We start from the raw sequence: 13,270 nt of genomic DNA, 5'->3' as shown, positions 1-13,270 counted from the left end.
TCTAATCCCATTTACCAGCACTTGTAGCTTTGGCAATTCAAGTGCTTGACACGGAGTTCAGAGATCAGTATGCCCATATTGAGTGTAGTATTGGCCACCTGAGTAACATGGTAATTAAAGGTTCAATATCTAGGACATTACCCTGGGAAGAGCCAATGATGTCAGTTTGCTTTATCCAATAATGAATTCAGAATATTTTAGTTTGGAGTTAAGTGTTAGTGGTACTACTCTAGGTGTTCAAAACAAATTTCTAAAGTGGTGTAAAAAGACCATGAACTTTGGGCCAGTTTTTTGGCTTTGATCTATACTTCTTCCTTCAAATGGCCAAAAGGTTGTGCTAGCATCACCATATTTGCCTTCATTGAGAGAAGGCTTCTAGAAACTTTTACCAAGTTCCAGGCACGGCAAAATGCTGCCCCGTCTTAACCTGTGATGAAGGGGGTTAGAAAAGTGTTTTAAAAAGGTCTGGTTACAAGAGATTGTGGTTCGTGAATTGTTCATTTAACAGCAGCAGAAATGAATAAAAATAGACCAGCTATATGGTTGAATACTTTATTGCAACTCTTGTGTAATCAAGAAACTGCAAAACCTCTGAACACTAACATCTCTGCAGTTTTTGCAAGATGACAACAGCAGCAGAGATGCACATTTCACAGTCACCCAACAAACGAAAAAAATTAAAAGTACAAGTGCACAGGCCTTTCTCGTATCAAGATTACACTAAATATATCTCACTAAATAATTAGATGTTACAAGATGAGATGCTGTACAATTTCATTTGGCTGTTTTAACTTTTTTTAAATCCTGGTCTTCCCCAACCCACCACAAACCCCCCCCAAATCCCAGGAGGGCACGTTCCTGAAGGACTATCCTTGAGTCTCTGATGAATCTAGATGATCATCACCGGATTGCAATTAGGCCGACATCAATAAGTTTTTGAATCTTCTGGGCTATAACAGGATTCTTCAAATGGCTGTGTGTGTGGGGGGGGGGGAAGAAGAGAACGTTAATGCTGTGTGGTAGCAGACATCTATATTGAAGGTAAAAGTTCAAAGTAACATTTATTATTAGAGTACATAAATGTTACTATATACAACTGAGATTCATTTTCTGAATGAAAGATCAAGAGCATAGAAGACAACAAACTTGAAATGCAACGATAAATAAGTAGCAATAAATAACGAGAGCATGAAATAGGATAGAGAATTCTTAAAGTGAGACCACTGGTTGTGGGAACATCTCAATAGAATGAGTGTAGTAATCCTTTTTGGTTCAAGAACCTGATGGTTGAGGGGTAGTAACTGTTCTTGAATCTGGTGGTGAGAGCACTGAGAAAGAGCATGGCTTGGGTGGCGAGGATCTTTGATGATGGATGCTGCTTTCCTACGACAGTGTTTCATGTAGATGTGTTCAATAGTTGGGAGAGCTTTACCCGTGATGGACCAGGCCAAATCCACTACCTTTTGTAGGATTTTCCATTCAAGGGCATTGATATTTCCATACCAGGCTGTGATGCAGCAAGTCAACATACTTTCCACCACACATCTGTAGAAGTTTGTCAAGGTGTTTGATTTCATGTCAAATCTTCGCAGCCTTCCAAGGAAGTAGAGACTCTATTGTGCTTTCTTTGTAATTACATTGATTCGATGGGTCCAGGACAGTGACACACAGGAATTTAAAGTTACTGACCCTTTCCATCTGATGAGGACTGGCTCAATGACCTCTGGTGTTTCCCTCTCTAGTTAGTTCCCTGGTCTTGGTCTCACAATAGTCATTACAATTCAGCATTAAGACAGGTGTGTTAAACTTATTCAGGACAACGAACAGAGTACATTACTGCAGACTTACTCGCTTAGTGCCTGTGGGTCTTTCTGCATTTGCTCCAAGATCAGTCTCATCGCAGGATCACTCATGATCTGCTGCACCTCTGGGTCACCCATTGCACGGCGCTTTACCTCCTCTGGGGTATCGTTCCGGTTATACTGCATCATAAGGCAACGCTGGTAGCCTTCAGAGGCTTCCTAAGGAAGTTGGAAACAAAACAGTTAGCTTGTCAACAGTGACCACACGACACATCGTACACCTTCAACAATGGAACTAATACACTCTCTACACCAGGGGTTCCCAACATGGGGTCCACAGACCCCTCACTTAATGGTATTGGTCCATGGCATAAAAAAGGTTGGGAGCCCCTACTCGACACTAATCACACTCACATTACTAACGGTGCACTTTAGATATGGCCCATAAGACTGCAAATTTTTAGCGTGCCCAAGTACTGCAGCACCTCCATTGTCCAAAACCCACTTGAACTAGTTCACTAGCATAAGCATTAACATTTCCTCATTCCAGGAAGCATAGCCTAGTACTTGCAAAAGGTTTCTCCCCCAGTTATCAAAGATGGTTTTGCACCACAGAACTGCAGAAGGCACTCACTACATGAACAAAGCCAGAAGGGCCGAAATGCAATTACTTAATTCTTACCTTGGAGTTGGGGTCTAGTTCAAGTGCTTTCTGGTAAACATCCATGGCTTTGGAGAAATCCTTCAAGGCCTCCAGGGCTGCCCCTTTTCGTGTGTAGCCTTTGACTGCAATGAATAAAATTGAACAAAAAAAACCCCCTTAGTTGTAATAACATCACCATCAAAAGCGGTCTTCCTTTCACCAAGAGGCATAGAGCCCTACAGCGCAGAAAGAGGCCCTTCACAGAAACAGTTCCAAACTGTTATTCTGCCTAGTTCCATCGACCCCCACCTGGACCACTGCCCTGAATACTCCCTCCTGTCCATGCACTTTTCAAATGCTGAGAAAGTACCAGATTACTGGAAAACTGCAAATGTTACTCCACTATTTAATAAGGGTGGGAGGCAGCAGAAAGGAAGCTATAGACCCATTAGCCTGACATCAGTGGTTAGGAAGTTGTTGGAATTGATCGTCAGGAATGAGATTACAGAGTACCTGGAGGCACATGGCAAGGGAGGCCAAAGCCAGCATGGTTTCCTGAAAGGAAAATCCTGCCTGACAAACCTATTGCAATTCTTCGAGGAAATTACAGGATCAAAAGGCCTTCGACAAGGTGACACACGAGGCTGCTTAGCAAGATAAGAGCCCATGGAATTACAGAGAAGTTACTAGCATGGGTGGAGCATTGGCTGATTGGCAGAAAACAGAGGGAATAAAGGGATCCTATTCTGGCTGGCTGCTGGTTACCAGTGGAGTTCCACAGGGGTCCATGTTGGGAGGGATTGATGCTTCTTACAATGTACGTCAATGATTTGGACTACGGTATTAATGGATTTGTGGCTAAATTTGCCGATGATACAAAGATAGGTGGAGGAACGGGTAGTGTTGAGGAAACAGAGCCTGCAGAGAGACTAAGATAGTTTAGGGGAATGGGCAAAGAAGTGGCAAATGAAATACAATGCTGGAAAGTGTATGGTCGTGCACTTTGGTGGAAGAAACCAACAGGCAGACTATTATTTACATGGGGACAGAATTCAAAATGCAGAGATGCAAAGGGACTTGTACAAGATACCCTAAAGGTTAACCTCCAGGTTGAGTCGATTGTGAAGAAGGTAAATGCACTGTTGGCATATTGTTGAATATAAGAGCAGGGATGTGATGTTGAGGCTCTTTAAGGCACTCTTGAGGCCACACGGAGTATTGTGTGCGATTTTGGGCTCTTTATTTTAGAAGACATATTGACATTGGAGAGGGTTCAAGGAAGATTCATAAGAATGATTCCAGGAATGACAGGGTTACCGTATGAGGAACGTCTAGTCGCTCTTGGACTGTATTCCCTGGAGTTCAGAAGAATGGGAAGGATCTCATAGGAACACTCCGAATGTTAAAAAACCTGAACAGATTAAATATAGCAAAGTTATTTCCCATTGTAGGGGATTCTAGGACAAAAGCGCACAACTTCAGGATTGAAGGACGTCCTTTTAGAACTGAGATGAGGAGAAATTACTTTAGTCAGAAGGTGTTAAATCTGTGGAATTTGTTGCTACGAGTGGCTGTGAAGGCCAAGTAATTGGGTGTACTTAAGGCAGAGATAGGCAGGTTTGTGGTTAGCCAGGGCATCAAGGGGTATGGGGTGAAAGCAGGGGAGTGGGGATGACTGGAAGAATTGGATCAGTCCATGATTGAATAGCGGAGCAGACTCCATGGGCCAAATGACCCACTTCTTCCTCATGAAAGAATCATGGAGCAATTGAAAGATTTCAAGCACCATCTATTAGGAAATAAATTGTTTAAAATAAAAGGTTAGTCTACCTGCGGCCCAGTGGAAACATTTTGAATTTGGTGTGCTTTTGAAACAAACAGATTTAACAACCACCAGCCCACTTGACTACCCGCAAACAAAATTAAAAGAACAGGGCAATGATGCTCCAGGAGCCATGCATCTGTTCTCTATCTGCATATACTCAGCGTTCCATGCCTATTATGGTAACTAGTCACATGCATGGCGTGGTAAAAGCGAAGGGAGTAAATCACGTATTCGTGCTTTGTTCATCACAGCATGTAGCAGCTGGGGATCCACTGATGTTGTATCTTTTGCTGACTGCTCAGTTATGCTTAGCTTGCACTTGGGTACGTTTAAGTTTCATCGCTTCAAAATTGTACGTTTGCTAATTGCAAATGCATATCCTCGACTTCTGGAGAAGTCACTGGAGCTGAGGGCACATCACGCAAGTAAAATAAATCCATAGGGTCACTGGCAGCGGCAATTGTCTAGGTTTGACCACTATTAGATCCTAAAGCAAACTGCTACTTACGGAATGTAGGATCGAGGCGGATACAGTCCTCACAATCCTGCCAGGGGAAATTAAAAGTATGTGAATGTATATATAAATAAATATTATTTACACAATGAAAGTGCTTAAAATTTCACAAACGCATTTTTAAGATAAAAAGTGTTTAGAATTACAATGACACATGAAAACATGATCTTCTGTATTGCGAGTAGTACCTATGTTTCGTTATACGTGGCAGAAGAGCAGCTACAACCACACAAATATCAAGAGAATGGCCTAAATGATATTCATTGATTAAAAGGTTACAACACTGAAGTGTCTACTTCACAGATACTCAATCCAAATGTACACAAATCTCAAAGCTTAATCTCCTTTATCCACCCGCTAATTTCCATTCTTCATTTGTGTGTTCGATAAGGCTTGAGGCAGTTCCATTAAGATAGAAACTCTATTCATACTGCCATCCCGCTGGCGACAACTGCACAAATAGTAGTCACGACTTAGTTGGATGTGAATTTCCTGAAGTGAAGAATGCAGTTTCCCCCAAAAAAGGATCCCCTTTCTTTAAAAAGAAAATCCTTGTTTCCTTTCCTCCATCAGTTATTTGCAACTTAATAACTTAAAAGGTGGCAAACTGACATTGAAAGGCAAAGATAAACCACGTATTAAGTTTCCTATCTGCATTACAATGCTACATTTTAGTGAACATGGTCTCACTTTCAGGATACTTTATCTTTGTCATCTCATGTTCTTGTTATTTATTGCTATTTGTTTATATTTGCATTTGCACAGCTTGTCGTCTTCTGCACTCTGGTTGATCTTTCATTGATCCTGTTCAGTTACTATTCTATAGATTTGCTGAGTTTGCCCGCAGGAAAATGAATCTCAGGATTGTACATGGTGACATTTATGCACTTTGGTAATAAACTCAACCTTGAACTTCAAGATCGGATTAAGTTATTTTTTGTCAACTGTGCATCGAAACAGTGAAATGTTTTTGTGTCAATGGCCAACATAGTATGCACCAAACATACATGTACTTTGATAATAAATTTATTTTGAACTTTGGCTGCTAGAAAAAAAACAAGAGAAGTATTCCTTAAAAAAAAATTATTACCTTCAAAGCTAGCTGGAATTCTAAGAGCTTGGTATAGCAGGCAGCTCGGTTACTGTAGAGTTTTGCATCATCCGGATTACGTTTAATAGCTTCTGAGTAATGCTTCATTGCCTGTGGGTAATCACCTGCGAGAGGAGCACTTACAGATTACATACTACATTCACAGAAACAAATCTGCATCATTCATTAGGTCTAAAGAAAAACTAAGTTTGATAATAGTTCTGTGCGGGCATTATCACGTGCATTGAGAAGAACAGGGCTTCAAAGAAACATCCGAAAAAGCACCAAAACCAAGTAGTTTTCTCTATCGAGACTGCAATAACTTTAAATAAGTAAACATTATTGCACTTATTCAATTTCAAAATTATGTGTAAATAGAAGAACCCAAACTACTGGGCCTCCAATTCTTTACATAGACTAATTCAAGGGTTCCCAACCTCGGATCCACGGACTCCTTGGTGAATGGTAAGGCTCCAAGGCAAAAAGGTTGGGAACCGCTGGACTAATTACTTGTTCTTGATTCTGCCATGGTCTGTTCTATGCTAGCATTATTGAAAATAATGAGACCAAATTGTTTTCCTAATTGAGAGAGCATAGTTGTAAAGGATATTATCTTTGAATCCATGAACATTAGCCAATTATTACAAAATCAATCATCCAGGTCTCGTGTCTTGCATTTCATGCTAGAGCCTACAGACCTCAATAGTGAATCAATCATTTCAGATAAGGAATCATTCTAGTCCTAGAACTGGCCAATTTTGATACAAGTCAACTCTACTGTTTAGTAACCTGTAATGTTAGTCCTGATGAAGGGTCTCCAAAGCATTGACTGTTCACCTATTTCCGTAGATGCTGCCTGGCCTGATGAGTTCCTCCAGCATTTGTGTTACCCTGTAATGTTTAACTCAGGCATTCCTCTCTCCACAGATACTACCTGTCTCATGCATTTCCAGCAGTCAGCAGCCAATTGGAAAACAATAGCTTAATAACTGGTTAAGTCTTAACTTTAAAGATGAATGGATTCTTTCTCATCTCTGTGGTACAGAGAAACAAAGCAGCATCACCTTAATCTTCTCTTGTCTCAGTCCGGAACGTCGACTGTCTATTCATTTCCGTAGATGCTGCCTGACCTGAGTTCCTCTAGGACTTTGTGTGTAGCATTCTCTTGCTTTCAATTTCCCTGCTTCCCTCTCTCCATCTCGTGCTCTCTCCCTCTCTTTACAGATCCTTCACAGAGATCAGTAATGATTAACAAGGCTTCATCACCACCATCTGGATATTCATCTTACTGTTCTCTCCAACCCCTATCTTTCCAGTCCTGATGAGAATTCACTGAAGGTTTAATAATTTGTCTCTTTACTAGGTACAGCCTGGCCTGCTGAGCTCTGCTTTTATTTCTGTTTCTGTGTGCTTTTGTATTTTAGTAGGTCAGTCTGTTTCCCAGTTTATTCAAACAAACCACACAGCTTTCAAATTCTAAAGTGAAGATTGTCACTTAATAAGAGTGTTGGTAGGCAGAGGAAACAGGTTTTTTTCCTCCCCCCCCCTCTCTCTGCACATTGGGTGTTTGACAGTCCTCAGGTTCTGTTAGGATTCTTTGTTTCATGGCTGCCTATATCTAAAGTATATGTACTCTGATAATAAACACTTAAAAAAAAAACTTTTGCAAGTTTAATATGCCTCTAGTGATTATACAAAATATAATTCTGGAATCCTCTGGAAGCTTCTTTGTTCTGCATTATTTAAATAAGCACTTTCTCATTGATTAATCTGATAATACTGTATTTGAACAACAGCTTTCCAATTCGTTAATTCTTATCTATAAAGATGAATGGAATTTTCCTCATCTCCAAGGTTATAAAATAGAGAAACAGGAAGCAGTGTCATTTTAATCATCTCTAGTCTTCTTTAATCTTAGTTTTCTCTTGACGAGTTGACTTCAATCACCTCCCCACATCTGATCAACTCTTAATAAAACGATTGTGAAGCAACGCTTTGTGCCTCTTTCCTGACTTCTGAAAGAACCTTGGATTAAAAAACACCAGAATCCAACTGTAGTTTAAGATAAAAACATTAGGAATTCAGATGACTTGGAATTACCTGAAGAAGGTCCACAGAGACATAAGAGGAGATTTGCAAATTTCAGGAAGCTATATAACGGAAGAAAGTGTAGCTTACAAGGATAAAAGCGAGTTTAAATTATTTGAATGGTTCCATCAATAAGCTCCAACTGAAATCTAGCATATTAAACAAAATGGCCTTCCCCTAAGCTGTGATGACACAAAACTGCAAGATAAAGCAGAACAAAGGCCATTCAGCCCATCACATGATAGGCTTAATATTAGAATACTATCAAATAAATGTATCTGGCTTTGGATTCCTGTTCCAATTAACTTAATTGCTTTAAGTAAATAAATACAGAACTTCAATATTGCTTTTCAAGGACATCAGAATATTGTTGGAAAGCAAACAAACTTGCCAGATAGAAGAAACACCTTTTCCAACTTTTTTTTGATTCTAAGCTTCAGGGTTCTGCAGTAGTGCCCTCTGGTGTTAGAAATTCTCACTACATGGCTACTGCAGTTAAACTTTTAAAACAAAATGTGAATATTATTTACTGCCGTGGGCCACGCTTCCTCCATCTGCATTTTAACAGCATTAGGACCTAAATATTAGTTTGATGTTTGTTACCTTTCTGGAAGAAATCATTGCCTTTGTTTTTCTCTTCCAGGGCAAGTTCTGGATTAATATATGCTGCCTTCTCTGCATCTTTCAGGATCTTCTCAGCCTGGAAAACAGGTGATTATTTTAGAAGGTATAGTCCCTAGAAAAGGAGCTAGGTCTTTCCTCGTAATACTCATGAAACACAGGAGCAACAGTGCACTGGAAGCAACGGTCTATCCTAAAATCAGTTAGCATAACCTATCTTCCAAATTAAAAAGTGAGGGATGGGGCAGTATACAAGAACAAGACAATATTCATGAGCTAGACCACGAGGCACCAAGACCAACCACTTGACTGTGAATTCCAGCATCACCTTTTGTTCTGGCCTCTGGCGGTGTAGTCCATTTTGAATGGATTTTCTGTATGCAAGCTGTTTTTTAAAATATATATACCATTTCCTGCACAGGCTAGTTTTTAAATTTTGATTTGAAGCACATGGTGGAAACAGATATCTCCATCCACTCTTTATTTGCCCTTGCAACGACAATAATCGGTGACACATGAATATTTGTAAACATTCAGTACATGTATTTTGAAGGAAGTACAGTGGATTCCAGTTAATTGGGATACATAGGGACAAGTACATCTAGGCCCAATTAAGCTGCTGTCCCAATTGGTAAGTTTTATAGAAAGTTAAAAAGACAAACTGAGTAACAGATTATGTACTTATGAGGCGAGGCCTCCATTGGTCAGGGTCGACCATGGATGTTGCATCCTAGCCGTCTAGATGGAGTATGTAGAACTAATTAGAACACTTCCAATACTAGTGGAGCACTATACAACTATGTATTAGTTCCTGATAGTTATCAGAGCAATTAGTTCTTTTGAATGTAAACGAACAAGACACCTAGTGTAAATAATTGACTGCCTTCATACAGTGCTGTCAACGATTGCATCCTCCAAATCTTTTTATTGTAATATTCAAGATGTTACCTTCAAAGAAGGAACTACAAAGTATTTGATACCTTCAAATTCTTGATAGTTTCTAACTTGTAGTGAAACTGTTTACTTTTCACTCTCTACTCTGGCATCTCCAAGTAAGTGTCTCATGGCCACACAGTGCACACATCTCATGCTCATTAGAAATTGTTCAGCCAAGTGTCCTGCTCCAATTAAGCGGCTTAGTGTCCCAAATAAATGAAGGGAATTTTGGCTACTCTCTCGATTAGTTTTTGTTAAGAATTGTTCCAAATAAGAGGCTGTCACAATTAACAATCACAATTAACCAATGGTCCAATTAACAAGAATCCACTGTATTAAGTTTATCATTTGCATCACGAGTTTACTCTTGTTTACACTGTGTAGTTATGGGGTATTGCGCATGATTATCACCTTGCTTAACACTGATTGTGAGAATAATCAACAGTATTAGTGTATTCAGGCACACAACGATTCTGTATTGAATTTAATACACATTTTACTTAACTCTCTGCAACTTCACAGTAAAGTGATCATCAAAAAACTTGAAGAAAGCTTCAAGCTTCTGTCTCAGCTGATTTTTGAGAAGTTGTTTAGCTCACTGTGCAGTTGTGTACAGATGCAGACCTTTTTAAGTTCATCCAAGTGTATTAAAAGTTTCAAGAGACTAAGGAATAAGCTTACTTGCTGACATTTCTTTAGGACCTCAGGAGTTCTGTGCTCCGCGAGGGATTTGTTGTAGAACTGAACAGCTTCTTTATACTTCTCTTGCTTAAAGTAGGAGTTGCCAATTCGCGCATATGCCCTGAAAAGATGCAGGAGCTTAATGTTTAAATTGTTCACACTGCAATCAAAATACTTACTTATATTGTTTGTACTTAATCACTTCCCCTTCCACCCTTCATTTGCTTGTTCAAGCCTCAAGAGTCATAAATAACAAATAAGCATATACAAATTCACTGATTTCTACAAGGATTGTGGAACACTTCTCACTGATTTTAAAGACGTGACAATATTTTTCTTTCATTTCGTTAAATACATTTGTAGCCTGCAGAGTTGACTTGGTTCTGGAGTTGAAGTACTGTCCGCCTCAGTTCTTTTAAAATAAAACAGCTGGATGTGGCTATGCTAGGCACCTGATGTTTCTGCAAGACTGAAACGGCTGCTGTACAGGTCATGATAGAGGCAATGTGAGGGGCATTGGCCAGCAGGTTGAAGTGAGAGTATGGCACTCAGGTGCAACTCGGCCAGCATGTTACAGGCCATTATTAGGAATTGTCAAACGGCTGCTCGATGTGTTGACAGACCAACGGTATACTACAGTCCTGCTGATCCTCAAAAAAATACTACTTCATTATTGGTTAGTAGCAAACCAGAGGAAATTTGCAACACTTCAGATTGGGATGTTGCATAAACCATCAGAACACAGACCGAGCTAGTTTAGAAATGGTGAAGTTAAAAAAAAGATGGCTGTGACTATGATGTAGAAGGTTCATCTGTCTGGTGCAGCATGACATCATCAAAGGACTGAAACAGAAGTGTCACCAATTTCTAATCTGGACAAGAGATAATGACATTAAGTATACTTTACTGAGGCTTCAACATGGAAAACCCTACTACCCACAACCTATTTAACATTCAAGTTCAAATTTATTGTCATTCAACCATACTGTCAATTCCTCTGGACCAAGGTGCATAACAGTATAAAAACCACACACACACCACAAAGTAATACAGTGGATTCTATTTAACTGGAACACAATGGGACCAATACATTTTGGCCCAATTTAACAGCTGCCGTAATTAGCTGAAGTTTCACAGAAATGGTTAAAAAGGTATAAAAAAGACAAACTAGTGTTTAGCTGAGTAACTAATGATGCATTCAAATGAAGTACAGAACAAATTAAAATACTACTATAAAACTAGTTTCTAATAGCAACGGAAGGAATTCATCCAGTATACAGTTCACACTGCAAGTGAACAAATTGAGTGCAGACAAGAAAACTGCCTTCATAGGGTCATACAGCACAGAAACAGATCCATCAGCCTATCTAGTCAATGCCAAAGCCACTTCATATGTTACTGTCATTGACCTGCACCGGGACCATAGCCTTCCATATCCCTACCATTCATGTACCCATCTAAACTTTGCTTAAACATCAAAATTGAATTATATGCACCACTTGTGCTGGCAGCTCATTCTACACTCTCACGAACCTGAGTGAAGTTTTACCCTTAAACCTGACCTCCAGTCATGGTCCCACCCAACCTCATTGGAAAAACCTGCCTGCATTTACCCTATCAATACCCCTCAATTTTGTATACCTCTATCAAATCTCCCCTCAATCCTTCATGTTCTAAGGAATACAGTCCTAATCTATTCAAATTTTTCTTTACAACTCAGGTCCTCCAGACTTAGCAACATCCTTGTAAATTTTCACTGTACTCTTTCAACCTTATTTACATCTTTCCTGTAGGCAGGTGACCAAAACTTTTACGCAATACTCCAAATTAAGCCTCACCAATGTCTTACATAATTTCAACATAACATCCATCTCTTGTACTCGATAAACAAGAGAAAATTTGCAGATGCTGAAAATCCAAGTAACACACAAAATGCTAGAGGAACTCAGCAGGCCAGGCAACATCTATGGAAAAAGAGTACAGTCAACATTTCAGGCTATGATCCTTCAGCCCGAAATATCAACTGTACTCTTTCCACAGATGCTGCCTGGCCTGCTGAATCCTTGTACTCAATACTTTGATTTATGAAGGCCCCATGTGCCAAAACCTTCCTTTACAACCCTATCTACCTTTGACACCACTTGCAATGAATCATGCCACATGATTGGCTGATTAGATATTTGCATTAATAAGCAGGTGTCCCTAATAAATGACCACTGAGTGTATCTCTTTATAATTTTCTTGTTAGCAGTAAACTTTAATACGCAGGCATGATTTTGACAGCAAAACAGGCACTTACTTTGCAATTTGGCGGTAATCTTCACGGTTTTCTCTTCCCACCTCAATAGCTTTTTCGCAGGTTTCACGGCATTTGTCAAATTCACTCTGCTCAAAGTACACAGCTGCATAAACAAAGTACATCATGATACATTAAGGTGAAGAGTGGTGAACATTTGAAAAATCATGGACTTGACAGTATTGGAGACGCAGCTCAGACGAGTCAAGGCAAGCAGAGATTGGCCATGATTATAATAAAAAATATTTTTAAATGAAAATTAATTATTATTGCAGATTAACAAAAGATACATTTAGTCAATATGTCATTATATAAAGAATTAAATTAGCAAATAACTAATTAATAAAGCTAAGCAATATATCAATAATAGTAAGAAAAAAAAGTGTGAAGAATATTTTTTTTGAAAAAAAAACAAAAACAAAGAAATAAAACCCATTGGGAGCACAACCCCGGAGCTATACATCATACAAGCTTCCAAAAAAAAAATCCACCAACCCAAATCTACTTGAAGAAAAATCGGAAGGAAACCATATTAATTAAGTCAAATCAGATGATAGTAGTGGGCGAATCAAATAGAGGATCAGAAGTTAGACTTCTGATTTTCTCCAAACTAAGACATAACATCACCTGAGAAAACCACTGTATCCGATTAGGAGCAGAAGCACCTTCCCATTCCATGATTATGATAATGGAAGGGGCTGATTGACTACTTTGCTCATGGTTCAGTGCAACTTACAATAGACTCATTTGGTACTGGTATATTTCCAACTCGCT

The 13,270-nt window shown here is 39.3% G+C and overlaps 1 protein-coding gene across 1 annotated transcript in view; it reads right to left on the bottom strand.

Moving 5' to 3' along the window:
* Nucleotides 1-538: 538 nt before the first annotated feature.
* Nucleotides 539-13,270, bottom strand: part of stip1 (stress-induced phosphoprotein 1) — a 30,210-nt gene continuing 17,478 nt past the window's right edge. The window contains exons 7-14 of the mRNA XM_059955298.1: nucleotides 12,500-12,602; nucleotides 10,201-10,321; nucleotides 8,566-8,662; nucleotides 5,875-5,999; nucleotides 4,779-4,815; nucleotides 2,485-2,588; nucleotides 1,849-2,021; nucleotides 539-973 (exon numbers count right to left, since the gene is read on the bottom strand). Coding sequence (XP_059811281.1) covers nucleotides 901-973; nucleotides 1,849-2,021; nucleotides 2,485-2,588; nucleotides 4,779-4,815; nucleotides 5,875-5,999; nucleotides 8,566-8,662; nucleotides 10,201-10,321; nucleotides 12,500-12,602 — 833 coding nt within the window. The 3' untranslated portion in view covers nucleotides 539-900. The remainder of the gene's footprint in view (nucleotides 974-1,848; nucleotides 2,022-2,484; nucleotides 2,589-4,778; nucleotides 4,816-5,874; nucleotides 6,000-8,565; nucleotides 8,663-10,200; nucleotides 10,322-12,499; nucleotides 12,603-13,270) is intronic.

Source organism: Hypanus sabinus, chromosome 31 (genome assembly GCF_030144855.1).
Source record: "Hypanus sabinus isolate sHypSab1 chromosome 31, sHypSab1.hap1, whole genome shotgun sequence".
Classification (NCBI taxonomy): Eukaryota; Metazoa; Chordata; class Chondrichthyes; order Myliobatiformes; family Dasyatidae; genus Hypanus; species Hypanus sabinus.
Note: the sequence above shows the minus strand (reverse complement) of the source record. Positions and strands in the feature narration are given on the sequence as shown.